This window comes from Ranitomeya imitator, chromosome 4 (assembly GCF_032444005.1).
Source record: "Ranitomeya imitator isolate aRanImi1 chromosome 4, aRanImi1.pri, whole genome shotgun sequence".
NCBI classification, from domain to species: Eukaryota; Metazoa; Chordata; class Amphibia; order Anura; family Dendrobatidae; genus Ranitomeya; species Ranitomeya imitator.
Genome location: NC_091285.1, coordinates 169,832,138 through 169,850,313, shown reverse-complemented (window position 1 = coordinate 169,850,313; position 18,176 = coordinate 169,832,138). Strand labels below are relative to the sequence as shown.

Sequence of the window (18,176 nt, the reverse complement as noted above, 5' to 3'; positions counted from 1 at the left end):
ACTCTTTTTTTGCTTTGTTTCTGAACATCTCTGATGATATATAACCACCTGAATGTTCAGTGTCCCTTTGATGTGGTCTTTGGTCAAAAAACAGAAGAGAGGATCTCTATCGAAGACAGAATAAAAAAGTTACAAACTCAACATCAGAAAGAGCTGAGCTTTAGTGATGGATTCTGCAGCCAGCAATGTACAGAAAAACTAACAGCCTTAAAAAGCTGAAAGGTGCAACGTTTTTTATGAAACCCAATTACGAGAATTATTTTGACTCAAAATACATGCAGTTTAGAAAAAAATGCACCCGAATGTGTCCAAATTCTTTAAACAAAAGGAATTAGAGACCCATACATTATAGTCCTGTACTCAGCTGTTTTAGTATCACTCATAGACATCATGAATTATCCAACAAAAATGGGACTGACCTGTTTTGTAAATGTTGTAAATGGGGTTCTCGGTGGCTGGACTACAGAAAAGCTGACAAAAGCAATAGAGTTGAGCGAATATGTTTGGAATCAGTCGCCGAATCTGAATTTTCCATATTCGTGCCAGATTGGTACCCTATGTGTGCCGAATTTAGTCGACGATCGATTCTGAACATATTCGTTCATTTCTACTTCCATTGACTCTAATTATTTTGGCTGACTCCAATATTTGCCGCTGATCGTAATTGGAGCCGAAATTTGAAAAATTAGCTCAACTCTAAAAATCAATTGACGTACGTTTCAATGAACAGCGTCTACATGGGTTTTAAATATTAAAATTGAATGTAACCTAACTTGTGAAGATTAGTCATAACTTTGGTACTACTTCTGGAAATACATCATATTGTGCGCGTTCGGTGGAGGTGGGGGTTTGCGGGTTTACATGTAATCTCTTGATTTTTCTACGCTTACGAAGATGTGCTGAAAGTACAATCTCCTTGAAAAGCTTTTTTTTCCTTCAAAAACCTAGAGATGCGCTATGTAATTTCATTCATGATGCATTATCAAAAGGCCATGCAGAGAAAGACGTGATGTCAGGTTCCAGGAAGATCAGAAGAGCTCTCAGGTCCTAATGATGTTTACTTGTCTTCATTCTTAGGAGCTACAAAAGGGAAGCTGTCAATTTCCCTCCTCTCGATGGTAATCCTTTCAGTACTATAGTGTCCTTCTTTTGTATCCCAGGGGCAGAGCAGACTCTTGAAAACAACATCTTTCCCATTGAAGTTTTTTCAAATTAATACGTCAACGGGATCCTAAGGACTGCGCCGATCACTTTCGAATAGGTTTTTTTTATTTTGTTGGAAAAAATACATTTTTATTTATGACTCTACTTCTTTTTCCTCTAGGTCACCATCCTAATAAGCCTGGCATTGGCTTTTCTTGCGTGCATAGTATTCCTTGTGGTCTACAAAGCCTTCACATATGATCACAGCTGCCCAGATGGATTTGTATACAAGGTATGCTATCATTCCGGTTTATAAAAAAAATTCAATGCTAACCTATGAAATATTAAAAATGACAGACATATTTTAGGGATAAAAAAAATCTATTAAATCGTTAATAAGAACAGTAGTCCTAAGTATAGTTTTGTAAATAACCAAAGGAATTATCATTAGCTAGGTAATTCCATCATACATGAAATCTGGCTCTAGATATGTATTGTTCCTTTGCACTGGAACTTAATAATCTTTATTCACTTCTTAAAGGGAATATGCCAGCAAATTTTGGCTAATTAGTATGAGAGCAGAATAATGTAGGGACAGAGACTCTGATTCCATGGATATACACTTGCTCAGGATATTTCTGTAGTTTCACATCAATTAGTATTTTATCAGCAGGAGATTATCACTGCAGGACTAGGTCTCATATGCATGGAAGTTCAGCTAATCTGTGTAACCCCGCCTCCACCACTGATTGGCAGCTTGCCGACAATATACAGTGTACACAGGAAGCGGCCAATCAGGGGTGTGGGTGGGGTTAGAGAAAACAGGGATTCAATCACAACTACACCAAGCAGTGCAGTAAGTGACACATCGTTGGAATCAGGTTAGCTGCCTCTATATAATATTGCTCCCAGATTCCATAGCAGATACTATGAGACAGATTTCCATTAAAAAGGGTTTTCAACTTTTATGTTTTCATCCTTTGTGTTAAAATAATAAAATTAGATAGAACTCACCCTCCTCAGGTCCAGTGCCGGCTTTCCATCGCTTCTCCGCTGTGTGTTGGCTGCAGCAGTGAGGTCACGTCAATAGCACACATCACTGCGCAGCTAATCACTGAGCTCAATTGCTTGTGCCATCTGCAGTGGCAGATATACTGTCACTGATGCAGCTACTAATAGTGAAAAACTCCTTTAGGCCGGTTTCACACGTCCATATAATTCCGGCACTGGAAAAAATGGTACCAGAGATATCCATGTTCAGGGAAGAAGTGCTACAGTAAGCGCTGTTCCCCGGAGGCTGGTGCTGAATCCAGCTGTCATCATTCTCCCCTGCTCTACCGGCGAGCAGAAGAGAATGATGAGCATTATATTAAAGTCCCAATGACACCCATCATCCCACACCCTCATCATCCAACACCTGCTGTCGCTAATAACAGTGACAGTAGGTGCAGATGATCGGGGTATTCCACAGCCACCGGCTGCGATCGTTCAGTAATAAATGAATGAAAAACCCAATGTGAGTTGCCCCCTATTTTATTAACCAACCAGACAACCAGGCTGCAACCCCCAGCTGTCAGCTTCTGCAAGGTTCGTTATCAAAAATAGAGGGGTCCCCATGCTGTTTTTTAAATTATTTAAATAAATAATAAAAAAATGGCGTGAGGTTCCCCATTTTTGACAACCAGCCTTGCTAAAGCACACAGCTGGGGGCTGCTATTCTCAGGCTCATAAGGGGCCATTGATATAGGCCCCCCATCCTAAAAACAGCAGCCGGCAGCTGCCCAGAAAGGGCACATCTATTAGCTGCCACACCTAATTCGCTGATGCTCTCGATCTCCTGTAATAAAAGTAAAGTAATAAACCAGAAATATACCCATACCTGTCCGTCATTGTGTCCTACGCCGTATTCCATTTCTGGGGATATACAGTTTTCAACCAGGATGGTGCCAAGATGCGACCGTCCCGGCTGAAAACCACTGGTGAATGAGCTGCTGGGAGCGCAGCATCATTCACCAGCGGTGACATCATCACTGGCTTTTTTCCACGGTCCAGAGGTCACCTCAGTTCAGCCCGACCGTGATGATGTCACCGCTGGTGAATGACTACATGGCACAAGACAACTGGTCCTCTAGTGATAATTTCCTGCTGATAAAACAATGATTTTTATTGAAACTACAGCCTAGTAAATTACTCATTGCTGTCTCTACATTATGCTGTTCTCACATTACATGACACAAATCTGCTGACATATTCCCATTAAAGGGAATGTGGCAAGAGATTCATGATACCCGAACCACAGGTAGTATAAATCAAAGTTGCACAGCCGTGTATGTTTTATTACACTGAAATGCTGAGGAATTTCAGAGAAAACACTTTGAAAACATGGCGGGGACAATGTGTGTCAGATCCTCCGCACTCCGCTTTCTTAGGCTGGTTTCACATTTGCGGACGAGGGCTTTGCGGAGGGCTGCGTAGTTCCTCCGTTAAGCACCGCCCACTGCTGCGCCTCTTCCTTCAGCTCTGCCTATGTCGGCATGTGTCCTGCGTACTCTATCTTTAACAATGGGTACGCAGGCCATGCGGATGTATGTGGATGTGTCCGCATGCGTTGTTTTGATGCTGCGCCAACCTGCGTCGAATGCAACATGTTGCATTTTGTTGCGGTTGGCGCAGCATCAAAACGACGCATGCGGAGACATCCACATACATCCGCATGGCCTGCGTACCCAATGTTAAAGATAAGCTACACAGGACACATGCCGACGTAGGAAGAGGCGCTGCAGTGGGTGGGGCTTAACGGAGGAACTATGCAGCCCTCCGCATAGCCCTCGTCCGCAAATGTGAAACCAGCCTTACTCTAGTGCTAGCTGCCGAGAGACAGAATTTTCTCTTATATATCTGTGCACTACTTGTACAACGAATTTTGGGTGGCACTGTTTTATGTGGGGTCAGGACAACCATACCCAGCTAGTTTCAGCTGTATTATTTAGCCAACATGGGCCTACATCAGCAGCGATCAGAGAAAGGTCATATCTCACCTGTATAACCTCTTAAATGCTGCAGTCAATCACTGACAGCTGCATTTAAGTTGTTTGGCACAGATGGGACCCCTTGAAATACCCCTGAGGTGTGGATACCCTAAGAGAGGGGTAAAATGGTGACGGGGCAAGGAGGTATTAGTGTAACAAACCATTTGACAGATTCCCGTAAAAATGAATACAGAATTTTAGCCTTTCTAAACGAAAAAAGAATTTGTAGCATCAGTACTAGGAGCTTCTCAATATGCATATTAACAATTTGCCTTAAAAAACCTGTAAAATGTTATTCCTCCTTGAAAAAATCCTATTAATAATGCCAACTTACCAAAAGAATTTTTCTGAGGTAGTTTTATTTGAGTGACCATGTTAATAGTGTGAATTAACTCGAATCCCAGTTTCCATTTTAGGTTTGTCTTATTAACCCCTTCACGACCAGGGGTATTTCAGTTTTTGCGTTTTTGTTTTTCGCTCCCCTTCCTCCCAGAGCCATAACTTTTTTATTTTTCAGTCAAAATGGCCATGTGAGGGCTTGTTTTTTTGCGGGATGACTTGTACTTTTGAACTACATCATTGGTTTTAACATATCGTGTACTGGAAAACGGGAACAAATTCCAAGTGTGGTGAAATTGTAAAAAAAAAGTGCAATTCCACAGTTGTTGGTTTTTTTTTTTACCATGTTCACTAAATGCTAAAATGGGCTGGATTTCTGACGCACTTCAGGTAAGCGCGAGTTAATTGTCGCTGTCAGAGATTGACAGCGACATTTAAATAGTTAACAGCCGCAGGTGTGATTCCAACCACGGCTGTTGCGGGCACATGTCTGCTGTTTATATTGACATGTACCTGGAACAAACGGGGAGTCCATCATTGGCATAGTATTGCACCCGATGTCGGAAAGGGATTAATGAGGAATGCCAACAGTGAGTGGTAGGGTCAATGATCCCAATATATTCCATTACCTTATACAGTTGGACCTTCCCAATATAGAAGCTACACAGACAAAAATACATCACAAAAGTATATACGGTATCTTTATTTATGAAAAATCTATTTAAAAATAACATAATAAAATGTGGTAAAACATCGCTGAAAGGTAATAATTAGCACATGAAATATAAAAATATAGACATTTACATACCTGAGGTCAATCACATCCCTTGAGCATGTAAGCACCAAGGCAATATGGCCATTGGCACTTGGATTTTTGTACTATTACATGTCTAATAATCTAGCAACAATCACATCCCCTGAAGGTGTAGACACGGAGTTGGTGGTGAGTATGGGCAGTATGGCACCTTTATACTATAATGGCTGTAATGAGGCTGTAATAATGACTACATTGATAACTTTGAGGAAGAAATCCGCTTTGTGGTTCTTCTGTAATCAGCATTTGGAGCTTTCTGTTAATTAGCTTTCGGTGCACAAGGGCCGGACAGTCCAAGGGGTCTTCTCCTCCCTGTCTGTGATCCCCAAGCCCTCTGCCTGTCACCGGTCTGTGAATAACAGGTCACTGTTGAGATTTCATACAGAGGAGGCAGGCAGAAAGTCACAGACAGGGAGGAGAAGACCCAGTGCACGGTCCCGCCCCTGTGCACCAACATCTGCTCAGCACAAAGCTTCAAATGGTGATTAAAGAAGAACAAAGCCGATTTCTTCACCAAAGGTATCAATGTAATCAGTATTGCATCGTCATTACAGCCATGTCTTTACATTACAAAATCCTACAGGCAGGTTCTCTTTAAAGAAAAATAGTCAAGCATTCATGCCATAAATGTATGTTTTGACAATGCTGCTTTAATTTCAATATTGCAGGTAACAAAGGCATCAATGTAATCAGTATTACAGCACTATTACAGCCATTTCTTTACATTGCTAAATTGTTTTCTTTACCATCCATAAATGTCAGCAGAGAGAAAGAAACACATGCACAGCCACCGATTAATTCATTCACTTTTTGGATGTGGCACGTGCTGGCCACTTTATCTTGGGGGGTTGCTGTTGTGGTTTGGTGGACACCAATTTTCCATTTAGGCCCTAATGTCCAGACATGCAAGCAAAATTTATGTAAACTATTCCTGAAGCCTTAAATGATTTTTTTTTTCAATTGGCAGCATAAGAGGTGCATACCCTCCTCACTGGATGCCTACTACTCAGCGCAGGATTCCAACTCACGAGGAAGGTTTTACACCGTAATTAGCCATTACAGCATGGCCAAGCAAACAAGCTCAAGATCTGTCTCTCCGTGGCTTTCTTCGGGATCCATGAATCATGACACCAAGGCTAGTAAAACTGAAGGTCACTAGAAGGTCAACCAGACAAGGGACATCAGTGATCCCAGACTGATCCCACGGCTCAGATGAGGTGCCGCATTCTAGATGCAAAGCTAAAAACTTGCGAGAGTCTTCAACGAACAGCGAGATGTTTCCTTTTTGTGCATTGTTATCATTAATTTGTAACCGATTCACAACCTTGTACAAAGGCATGTTCAATGTTTATTGTCAATCTGCAATGTAAAAACAGGAAGAAAAAAAAAGTGCAAAAAATATATATATATTTTTTTTTTAACATTGCCAAATTTAATCTGTTGAAAGATGCAGTCATATGCACATGAATGGCTTGCTTATTGCTCAGTTATAATAGTCATTGTTTTTTGTGAGTTGGCAATGTTGCTGTGTGTGGGGAAAGCTAGATCCACTAAAGTATGGACAGGAGTAATAAAATGTACAGCTACCTTCACCAATGTTATGGAAATGCAATAGATTTGAGGCAGAAGTAAGGATCCATACAGGAGTTATGTGATGTAAGGATTGCTATTACAGATATTCATAAATATATACATTAGGAAGCAAAGCTCAGATGGATTATATTATCATAAAATCGCAAGTTCCATTGATTGCTACAACTACTCCGGGACTGGGTCATTTGAAGAGAAGAATACATAATGTGTCAAGCTGTAGGCAAAAATAAATTGATATATATGGAAATTGATGGGAGTATAAGTATCATAATTATTCATTTTAATGGGCCCTTTTCACTGTACAGTAGTAGCCAAGGGAATATTTTACGCTTTAATTTGGAAAAGCATTTCGAAGTGCAATACGTGGATTTCTCTAGAGTTCAGAAATGTAATATAATATAGAAAATATGTAAAAGAGATCATGATGTCAGATAGGAATATCAACATATATGGACTAATACATTTCTAACTGAGTAACTATAACGCAACGGAGATGTGCCAACACTATGGTCGCATTCAGACAGGTATATTATACCCAGTTTAAAGAAAATAATTAAATAATGGAAATATCGTTTTAAACAAAATCTTTTGAGGTAATCGATATACAATTAAAATGGTTGTTATTTTGTTACCTTGACAAAAACCTGTGTTAGAATCTGAGGACAAGTGCCAGTGAGCATATGCAGAAGATAGCTTCACTGCTGTGACCTGGAGTTAGCTTGAAAGTATGTGGTGTAAGTTATCTCCAGGTCATAGCTGCCTTTTCTTACCTCAGCATCCCTATTATCTCCAGTAGTAGATCAGATAGAGAGGGTGGGCCGCAGTGTGAGCAGCCTCTTACCTTAGCACCACTGGTGTTTGCAGGATAATCTCAGATACAGGGTGGACAGCAGCGTGAGCGTCCTCTTCTTACATTAGCACTCCTGTTATCTACAGTATAAGATCAGAAGGAAAGGGTGGGCAGCAGTGTGAGCAGTCCCTTCTTACCTTAGCACTCCAGTTATTTCCAGTATTATATTAGATAAACAAGGTAGATAGGACGGTGAGCAGCCTCTTTTCACTTCAGCATTCATGTTATATCCAGTATTAGATCAGAAAGGCAGGGAGGACAGCAGTGTGAGCAGCCCCTTCTTACCTTGGTACTCCTGTTATCTCCATTATTAGATCAGATAGACAAGGTAGACGCAGCAGTGTGATCATCCTCTTTTCACCTCAGCACCCCTTGGTATCTCAAGAATTAAATCAGAATGAAAGGGGAGACAGCAGTGTGAGCAGACCCTTCTTACTTCAGTATTCTTGGTATCTCCAGTATTAGACCAGAATATCCACAGGGAGCACAGCTTATGGCTAAGCTTCCTTTTGCATATGCTCACTTGAACCTGTCTGTAATGCAGTGGCTGCACATGATTAGGGAAAGGGGCCCTGAACCATCCCTAGGACTGGAGACCTAACTATCGATGCTCCCAAAGGTACCTCTAAGGGTGAGGAGGTTTTGGTCACCAGCCTTACAGTTCTCCTGTTATTCCCTAAGCTGTCCCCTCCTTCTCCCCCAGACGGCCTGGGACAGAAATGCCAGTGAATTAACATGTAAGACAAACATGGATAACAGAAAGCAACAAACATATAAAAACACTCACCAAAGGTAGACAGTTATACAGGGAGGGATAGGAAAGTAATAACCAAATGGGAATATTACAACGAGGAAAGCATACACCCAAAATAGAAAACAACAATCTCCAGTAGCAACTACAATCTCCATTTCAGCACAGCATCTCTAAGAAGCTAGGAAGCAAAGCTTTCACTGACAAGGAAGAGAAGGTCTGCCCAGATTTTATAGGAGAGGAAATGACCAGGTCAGGGACAGCTGTGAGATCAAGCTGCAAGTTTCTAACCAGCATAGAAAGGGTTGTCAAATTCTTGAGCACCAAAGGAAACTAAATCCATTTAACATGAAACACAAATACATCAGCTAAATGGAAGATCTGCGATTCACAATATGTAGTGACTTTCTAACCCCAAGTCTCCCAGGAGGACGCAAACCCGTTTGTGACACTGTCCTAATAACGTTCTAGGGCAGCTTTCTCTAAGTGTAAAAATATGGCAACCATTTTAATGTACTGCAGTAATTACCTTCATAGACAATGTGTGATTTGCCAATTTATGGTATTTGGGAATACATTATGAAATATCCTTTTTTCTGTTTCCGGCAACTCTCTTTAACTGTACATATTAAGAATCATTTTGAGTCATTGTTCTACTAAACCAAACTTACAACACCTTGGGGCTGAGTACAATACACCCAGCTAAATCTCCTAATATGAGTAAAGTCAAATGTTTTACTAAAAATATATAAGATAATATATTGATGTAACCTTCAGTTGTCCTCAATTTGTACTGAACACGTAAAAGATCTAAGTTTACTATGACATCATGATGTACCAAGATTACACTAGAGGCATAACCTGGGCCTGGAGGAGCTTTACTGTGTCGTTTCCTACACGCATTTGTGTAGGAGAGAAATAACAATGATTTTTGGCGCTTTCTCAAGGCCACGCCACTCTTTTCATTCTTTCTAAACCTGTTATGCTTAAAGTGTTCAATAGAAAGGTCACTACAATGATTGCAAGTTGCTGTGACATACGAAAAGTAAACATTTACATGCCTAGATAGACTTTGTACAATACATTTTCATAAGCCATAATTGCATTTTTGTAAATTAATTAACACCCAGTTATATTGTTCGCAGTCGAGGGTTAGGCCAACACGTGTATTACCTTTAAGCTAGCGCAACATTCATTACGTTCCTAAAAAAGAAATATCATGATGATGTATGCATTGTTGTTCGTTAACCTGGAGTTTTGTTCTTTTTATAAGTCTAGTTCGAGATTTTTCATGCATTTCTTCAGATTTCTATCGTTTCTTTTGTAGTTAGAACTGCGTAGAGCTTTCTGAACTGTGATATGCTGCCATATGTACCCCATAAACCTGAGATGAAGGTGTAGTATGTGCTGTTCCGAGACTATAGTGCCAAATTCTCTAATGGACGTCTCTACACTACTATTTCTCACCTGTCACTATGTATATTAACATCTGCCCTTTCAGTAGTTTCTAATTCTGTGGTGTGTTTCTTGTTAGTAGCTAGCAGAGACTGGAGTATTTTGATGTAATCCTTGCACTCTTTTCTGACAGGAAAATAAAGCTGGATGTGTCTGAGTTGTGGCTAATGGCTTATACATTATTTATGAAGAACTGATCAGAAGAAACACAGAGTAACATCAAAAGTCTAAAACACACTGATAAATACTATTCGAACAGATATTTTTTACATTGATTTTTTTCTTGCAGCTTATTAATTTTTAGCTAATTTGCTAGATTTTCTCAATGGGTAAAATTCTTAATTTTAGTAGCCACGAAAACCTCACTGACATATTCCCGTCAGCAGGGAGGGCAAAAAATTAGCCCAAAAAGCACAAAGAGTAAACCCACTCAAAATCACATGCTTAACCAGGAGAAAAATACGAGCTGTACTAGGTATATATAAGAAATATATCAAAGTTTATTGAACATACAGATAGTATTATACACATATATAAGAAAAACATACATAAAAACGACACGTGTGCAAAAAACAACACACCAGGGTCAACTGGACCCGCCACTACCCCAATCTATAAGTGCCTGACAATAGTAAACTCCTAAGGTGCATGTGCAAAAAGATGCTATGGCACTGGTGAGTGTGTCTGCCAGATGGAATAAAAGAAAACCCCCCATAGGTGGATCCCCACAGCGGGGCAGTAATAGTAAAGAGGGTCGGCAGACACTTACCGCTAGCTGGGGTAGAAGGGTCCTGGACTGGGTGTGCAAAGAAAGCCCCCCGATGCGCGTTTCGCGTCCCTAATCGACCGCTTTATCAAGGGAAGTGCTTAAAATGCTCATCAATAGGACCTTTAAAGGTCAAAGAGTGTGTCACATGGGGAAACCGGGCCAATCCAGGTGGTTATAGAGCGGCACATGCGCACCGCACACCGCAGGTCCTGGAAGTGCAGAGGAGCGTCACATCACGCGTTACTGCACACATGCGGGGAGTACACAGAGTCCCCGGGCGTGCGAGCAAGGCAAAAAGACGCGCCGCCGCACCCCAGGAATCCGGGGTCGCGGCGCGCATGTGCACAACCACTGAATCACCAATCTATAGATAAACACTAGTAGATCACAGCCACCAGTCACGAGTGTGGATTAATCAAAGTAATGGTGTGGCAAGCACATCCAGAGGTACAAGTTAATACAGGTACAGAGATAGCGATCACATATAGATATATTACATAAAGATTATTTATACATGTTTCAAACAATTCTATCTCCGCCGGATAGTTCCAGAGTCCTCAATCATATCTTCCACGACACCAATTTGAGTGGCGCAACCAGTATGGAATAATATCCCGGAACAGACCCATCTATTACAGGTCCCACTGAAAAGTGTAAATATAATAATTAGTATACAAAATAACATAAAATAGATAAAAACAAAAACATAAAAACACCCTATGCAGATGTACGTAGGTAACTAATAGGAATAAATATCAGGATGTGATGATAAATATATGGCTATCAAGGTCACAAAAATGGACAAGGAAAAGGAAAAAAGGAGAAGGACAAGGATTCATTCAGACCCCTAGGGGTCAAAGTGTCCAGTATTGTGATCCATTTAGCTTCCACCTGTGCTAAAATTTTCTTATAATTCCCCCCTCTTATACCCAAATGGATAACATCAATCCCCCTCACTTTAAAAGATGATGGATCACTGTTATGGTGTTGTCTGAAATGACGGGGGACGGTTTTGAGGAGGGTAATATCGGCCGCTGTCTTGGCCGTGCAAATGTCCCGCACATGCTCACGAACCCTAACTCTGAGCTCCCTTGACGTAAGCCCTACGTAAATTTTTGAGCAGCCAGAGGTAGCATAATATATCACGTTTGTGCTGCTACAAGAAATCCTGTGCCTGATTTCAAACGTTTTTCTCCCGTCGGAGCTACTGAAGGTGGAGCAGCGCAGGGCATTTGCGCAGGCAAGTGTTGTGAATTCTGTTGTCAAGCTCCCTCCTGTGGTCATGAATGGTACTTCGGCTGGTTCTGTCCATGGGCTTCCTCTGGTGGTTGTGAGTGGAGCTGCTGCTTCTGAGTTTCCTTCCACAGGTGACGAGGTTAATTCGTTAGCTGGCTGCTCTATTTAACTCCACTTAGATCATTGCTCCATGCCACCTGTCAATGTTCCAGTATTGGTCTTGTTCTCTCCTGGATCGTTCTTGTGACCTGTCTTCCCAGCAGAAGCTAAGTTCCTGCTTGCTTTTCTCTGGTTTGCTATTTTTCTGTCCAGCTTGCTATTTTGATTTTGTCTTGCTTGCTGGAAGCTCTGGGAGGCAGAGGGAGCGCCTCCGCACCATGAGTCGGTGCGGAGGGTCTTTTTGCGCCCTCTGCGTGATCTTTTGTAGTTTTTTGTGCTGACCGCAAAGTTACCTTTCCTATCCTCTGTCTGTTCAGTAAGTCGGGCCTCACTTTGCTAAATCTATTTCATCTCTGTGTTTGTAATTTTCATCTTTACTCACAGTCATTATATGTGGGGGGCTGCCTTTTCCTTCGGGGAATTTCTCTGAGGCAAGGTAGGCTTTATTTTTCTATCTCTAGGGCTAGCTAGTTTCTTAGGCTGTGTCGAGTTGCATAGGGAGCGTTAGGAGCAATCCACGGCTATTTCTAGTGTGTGTGATAGGATTAGGGATTGCGGTCAGCAGAGTTCCCACGTCTCAGAGCTCGTCCTATATTATTAGTAACTATCAGGTCATTCCGTGTGCTCTTAACCACCACGTCTATTATTGTCCTTACCACCAGGTCATAACAGTACAGGTGGCCCAAAGTATTAATGCATCTCAATAGAGGGATAAGAGAAGTGCTGATACCATTTTTTTTTCTTTGCAGTGTGTTTTGTCTCTCTTTTCCCCTTTACCTCTGGGTGGTTCAGGATACAGGTGTAGATATGGACATTCAAGGTCTGTCCTCTTGTATGGATAATCTCACTGCAAGGGTACAAAACATTCAAGATTTTGTGGTTCAGAAACCTATGTTAGAGCCTAGGATTCCAATTCCTGATTTGTTTTTTGGGGATAGATCTAAGTTTCTGAATTTCAAAAATAATTGTAAATTGTTTCTTGCTTTGAAACCTCGCTCCTCAGGTGACTCTGTTCAACAAGTAAAAATCATTATTTCTTTATTACGTGGCGATCCTCAAGACTGGGCATTTTCCCTTGCGCCAGGAGATCCGGCATTGCGTGATGTTGATGCGTTTTTTCTGGCGCTCGGATTGCTTTATGATGAACCTAATTCAGTGGATCAGGCAGAGAAAATCTTGCTGGCTCTGTGTCAGGGTCAGGATGAGGTAGAGATGTATTGTCAGAAGTTTAGGAAGTGGTCTGTACTCACTCAGTGGAATGAATGTGCCCTGGCAGCAATTTTCAGAAAGGGTCTCTCTGAAGCCCTTAAGGATGCCATGGTGGGATTTCCCATGCCTGCTGGTCTGAATGAGTCTATGTCTTTGGCCATTCAGATCGATCGACGCTTGCGTGAGCGTAAAGCTGTGCACCATTTGGCGGTATTATCTGAGCATAGACCTGAGCCTATGCAATGTGATAGGACTTTGACCAGAGCTGAACGGCAAGAACACAGACGTCGGAATGGGCTGTGTTTTTACTGTGGTGATTCCACTCATGCTATCTCCGATTGTCCTAAGCGCACTAAGCGTTTCGCTAGGTCTGCCACCATTGGTACGGTACAGTCAAAATTTCTTTTGTCCATTACTCTGATTTGCTCTTTGTCATCCTATTCTGTTATGGCATTTGTGGATTCAGGCGCTGCCCTGAATTTTATGGACTTGGAGTTTGCTAGGCGCTGTGGTTTTTCTTGGAGCCCTTGCAGTATCCTATTCCATTGAGAGGAATTGATGCTACGCCTTTGGCCAAGAATAAGCCTCAGTACTGGCCCCAATTGACCATGTGCATGGCTCCTGCACATCAGGAGGACATTCGCTTTTTGGTGTTTGCATAATCTGCATGATGTGGTCGTTTTGGGGTTGCCATGGTTACAGGTCCATAATCCAGTATTGGATTGGAAATCTATGTCTGTGTCCAGCTGGGGTTGTCAGGGGGTACATGGTGATGTTCCATTTTTGTCTATTTCGTCATCCACCCCTTCTGAAGTCCCGGAGTTTTTGTCGGATTACCGGGATGTATTTGATGAGCCCAAATCCAGTGCCCTACCTCCTCATAGGGATTGCGATTGTGCTATCAATTTGATTCCTGGTAGTAAGTTTCCTAAGGGCCGACTGTTCAATATATCTGTGCCAGAGCACGCCGCTATGCGGAGTTATGTAAAGGAATCCTTGGAGAAGGGTCATATTCGCCCGTCGTCGTCACCATTGGGAGCAGGGTTCTTTTTTGTGGCCAAGAAGGATGGTTCTTCAAGACCTTGTATTGATTACCACCTTCTTAATAAGATCACAGTCAAATTTCAGTATCCTTTGCCGCTGCTGTCGGATTTATTTGCTCGGATTAAGGGGGCTAGTTGGTTCACCAAGATATATCTTCGTGGTGCGTAAAATCTTGTGCGTATTAAACAGGGCGATGAATGGAAAACAGCATTTAATACGCCCGAGGGCCATTTTGAGTACCTGGTTATGCCATTCGGGCTTTCCAATGCTCCATCAGTATTTCAGTCCTTTATGCATGACATCTTCCGAGAGTACCTGGATAAATTCCTGATTGTATATTTGGATGATATTTTGGTCTTCTCAGATGATTGGGAGTCTCGTGTGAAGCAGGTCAGAATGGTGTTCCAGGTCCTTCGTGCAAATTCTTTGTTTGTGAAGGGGTCAAAGTGTCTCTTTGGAGTTCAGAAGGTTTCATTTTTGGGTTTCATTTTTTCCCTTTCTACTATCGAGATGGACCCTGTTAAAGTCCAGGCCATTTATGATTGGACTCAGCCGACATCTGTGAAGAGTTTGCAAAAGTTCCTGGGCTTTGCTAATTTTTATCGTCGCTTCATCAGTGATTTTTCTAGTGTTGCTAAACCGTTGACTGATTTGACCAAGAAGGGTGCTGATGTGGTCAATTGGTCTTCTGTGGCTGTGGAGGCTTTTCAGGAGTTGAAGCGTCGTTTTTCTTCTGCCCCTGTGTTGTGCCAGCCAGATGTTTCGCTTCCCTTTCAGGTCGAGGTTGAGGCTTCTGAGATTGGAGCAGGGGCTGTTTTGTCGCAAAGAACTTCTGATGGCTCGGTGATGAAACCATGTGCCTTCTTTTCTAGAAAGTTTTCGCCTGCTGAGCGTAATTATGATGTTGGCAATCGAGAGTTGTTGGCCATGAAGTGGGTATTCGAGGAGTGGCGTCATTGGCTTGAAGGAGCCAAGCATCGCGTGGTGGTCTTGACGGATCACAAGAATTTGACTTATCTCGAGTCTGCCAAACGGTTGAATCCTAGACAGGCTCATTGGTCGCTATTTTTCTCCCGTTTTGATTTTGTGGTTTCGTACCTTCCAGGCTCTAAGAATGTGAAGGCTGATGCCCTGTCAAGGAGTTTTGTGCCCGACTCTCCGGGTGTTCCTGAGCCGGCGGGTATTCTCAAAGAGGGGGTAATTTTGTCTGCCATCTCCCCTGATTTGTGGCGGGTGCTGCAAAAATTTCAGGCTGATAGACCTGACCGTTGCCCAGCGGAGAAACTGTTTGTCCCTGATAAATGGACTAGTAGAGTTATCTCTGAGGTTCATTGTTCGGTGTTGGCTGGTCATCCTGGAATCTTTGGTACCAGAGATTTGGTGGCTAGATCCTTTTGGTGGCCGTCTTTGTCGCGGGATGTGCGTTCTTTTGTGCAGTCCTGTGGGACTTGTGCTCGGGCTAAGCCCTGCTGTTCTCGTGCCAGTGGGTTGCTTTTGCCCTTGCTGGTCCCGAAGAGGCCCTGGACGCATATCTCTATGGATTTTATTTCGGATCTCCCTGTCTCTCAAAAGATGTCAGTCATTTGGGTGGTTTGTGATCGCTTCTCTAAGATGGTCCATTTGGTACCCTTGTCTAAATTGCCTTCCTCCTCTGATTTGGTGCCATTGTTTTTCCAGCATGTGGTTCGTTTACATGGCATTCCGGAGAACATCGTTTCGGACAGAGGTTCCCAGTTTGTTTCGAGGTTTTGGCGAGCCTTTTGTGCTAGGATGGGCATTGATTTGTCTTTTTCCTCGGCTTTCCATCCTCAGACAAATGGCCAAACCGAACGAACTAATCAGACTTTGGAAACATATCTGAGATGCTTTGTTTCTGCTGATCAGGATGATTGGGTGTCCTTTTTGCCTTTGGCTGAGTTCGCCCTTAATAATCGGGCCAGCTCGGCTACTCTGGTTTCGCCGTCTTTCTGCAATTCTGGTTTCCATCCTCGTTTCTCTTCAGGGCAGGTTGAGTCTTCGGACTGTCCTGGTGTAGATACTGTGGTGGATAGGTTGCAGCAGATTTGGACTCATGTGGTGGACAATTTGACATTGTCCCAGGAGAAGGCTCAACGTTTCGCTAACCGCCGGCGCTGTGTGGGTCCCCGACTTCGTGTTGGGGAATTGGTTTGGTTGTCGTCTCGTTATGTTCCTATGAAGGTTTCCTCTCCTATATTTAAGCCTCGTTTCATTGGTCTGTATAAGATTTCTGAGATTCTCAATCCTGTGTCGTTTCGTTTGACCCTTTCAGCTTCTTTTGCCATCCATAATGTATTCCATAGGTCATTGTTGCGGAGATACGTGGCACCTTTGGTTCCATCCGTTGATCCTCCTGAACCGGTTTTGGTTGAGGGGGAGTTGGAGTATGTGGTGGATAAGATTTTGCATTCTCGTATTTCGAGACGCAAACTCCAGTACCTGGTCAAGTGGGAGGGTTATGGTCAGGAAGATAATTCCTGGGTCTTTGCCTCCGATGTTCATGCTGCCGATCTGGTTCGTGCCTTTCATTTGGCTCGTCCTGGTCGGCCTGGGGGCTCTGGTGAGGGTTCGGTGACCCCTCCTCAAGGGGGGGGTACTGTTGTGAATTCTGTTGTCAAGCTCCCTCCTGTGGTCATGAATGGTACTTCGGCTGGTTCTGTCCATGGGCTTCCTCTGGTGGTTGTGAGTGGAGCTGCTGCTTCTTAGTTTCCTTCCACAGGTGACGAGTTTAATTCGTTAGCTGGCTGCTCTATTTAACTCCACTTAGATCGTTGCTCCATGCCACCTGTCAATGTTCCAGTATTGGTCTTGTTCTCTCCTGGATCGTTCTTGTGACCTGTCTTCCCAGCAGAAGCTAAGTTCCTGCTTGCTTTTCTCTGGTTTGCTATTTTTCTGTCCAGCTTGCTATTTTGATTTTGTCTTGCTTGCTGGAAGCTCTGGGACGCAGAGGGAGCGCCTCCGCACCGTGAGTCGGTGCGGAGGGTCTTTTTGCGCCCTCTGCGTGGTCTTTTGTAGTTTTTTGTGCTGACCGCAAAGTTACCTTTCCTATCCTCTGTCTGTTCAGTAAGTCGGGCCTCATTTTGCTAAATCTATTTCATCTCTGTGTTTGTAATTTTCATCTTTACTCACAGTCATTATATGTTGGGGGCTGCCTTTCCTTCGGGGAATTTCTCTGAGGCAAGGTAGGCTTTATTTTTCTATCTCTAGGGCTAGCTAGTTTCTTAGGCTGTGTCAAGTTGCATAGGGAGCGTTAGGAGCAATCCACGGCTATTTCTAGTGTGTGTGATAGGATTAGGGATTGCGGTCAGCAGAGTTCCCACGTCTCAGAGCTCGTCCTATATTATTAGTAACTATCAGGTCATTCCGTGTGCTCTTAACCACCAGGTCCATTATTGTCCTTACCACCAGGTCGTAACAGGCAAGACAGTGACCGCAATGTATAAATCCTGGAGTAGGGCCTTTAGAACCGAATGGATGCCTCGGGGTTGGCAAATAGTGACTACTGACTAGGAGGTCTTTCAAATTTTTGGACCTCCGTGCAGTCATAAGGGAGTATTCACCCACCGATGCCCCCAGAGAGGGCTCAGTACTCAAAATTGACCAATGTTTAGAAAGGATCTGCCGCATGTCCTCCCATTCGTGATTGAATGTCGATATGAACCGAATTGGTCCATCACTAGTGGAAAGTGTACGAGCTCTGGTGCCCCTAAGAAGATCACCGCGTGGAGTAGCCCTCGCCCTGCGATATCCATGTTTAATGCACCGGT

General features: G+C 43.0%; 1 protein-coding gene across 1 annotated transcript in view; it reads left to right on the top strand.

Annotated features, from left to right (window-relative positions):
- The window catches only part of NSG2 (neuronal vesicle trafficking associated 2), a 105,878-nt gene extending 95,747 nt beyond the window's left edge, over positions 1-10,131 (top strand). Inside the window, exons 4-5 of the mRNA XM_069764089.1 lie at positions 1,325-1,435; positions 6,293-10,131. Coding sequence (XP_069620190.1) covers positions 1,325-1,435; positions 6,293-6,484 — 303 coding nt within the window. The 3' untranslated portion in view covers positions 6,485-10,131. The remainder of the gene's footprint in view (positions 1-1,324; positions 1,436-6,292) is intronic.
- Positions 10,132-18,176: the final 8,045 nt, after the last annotated feature.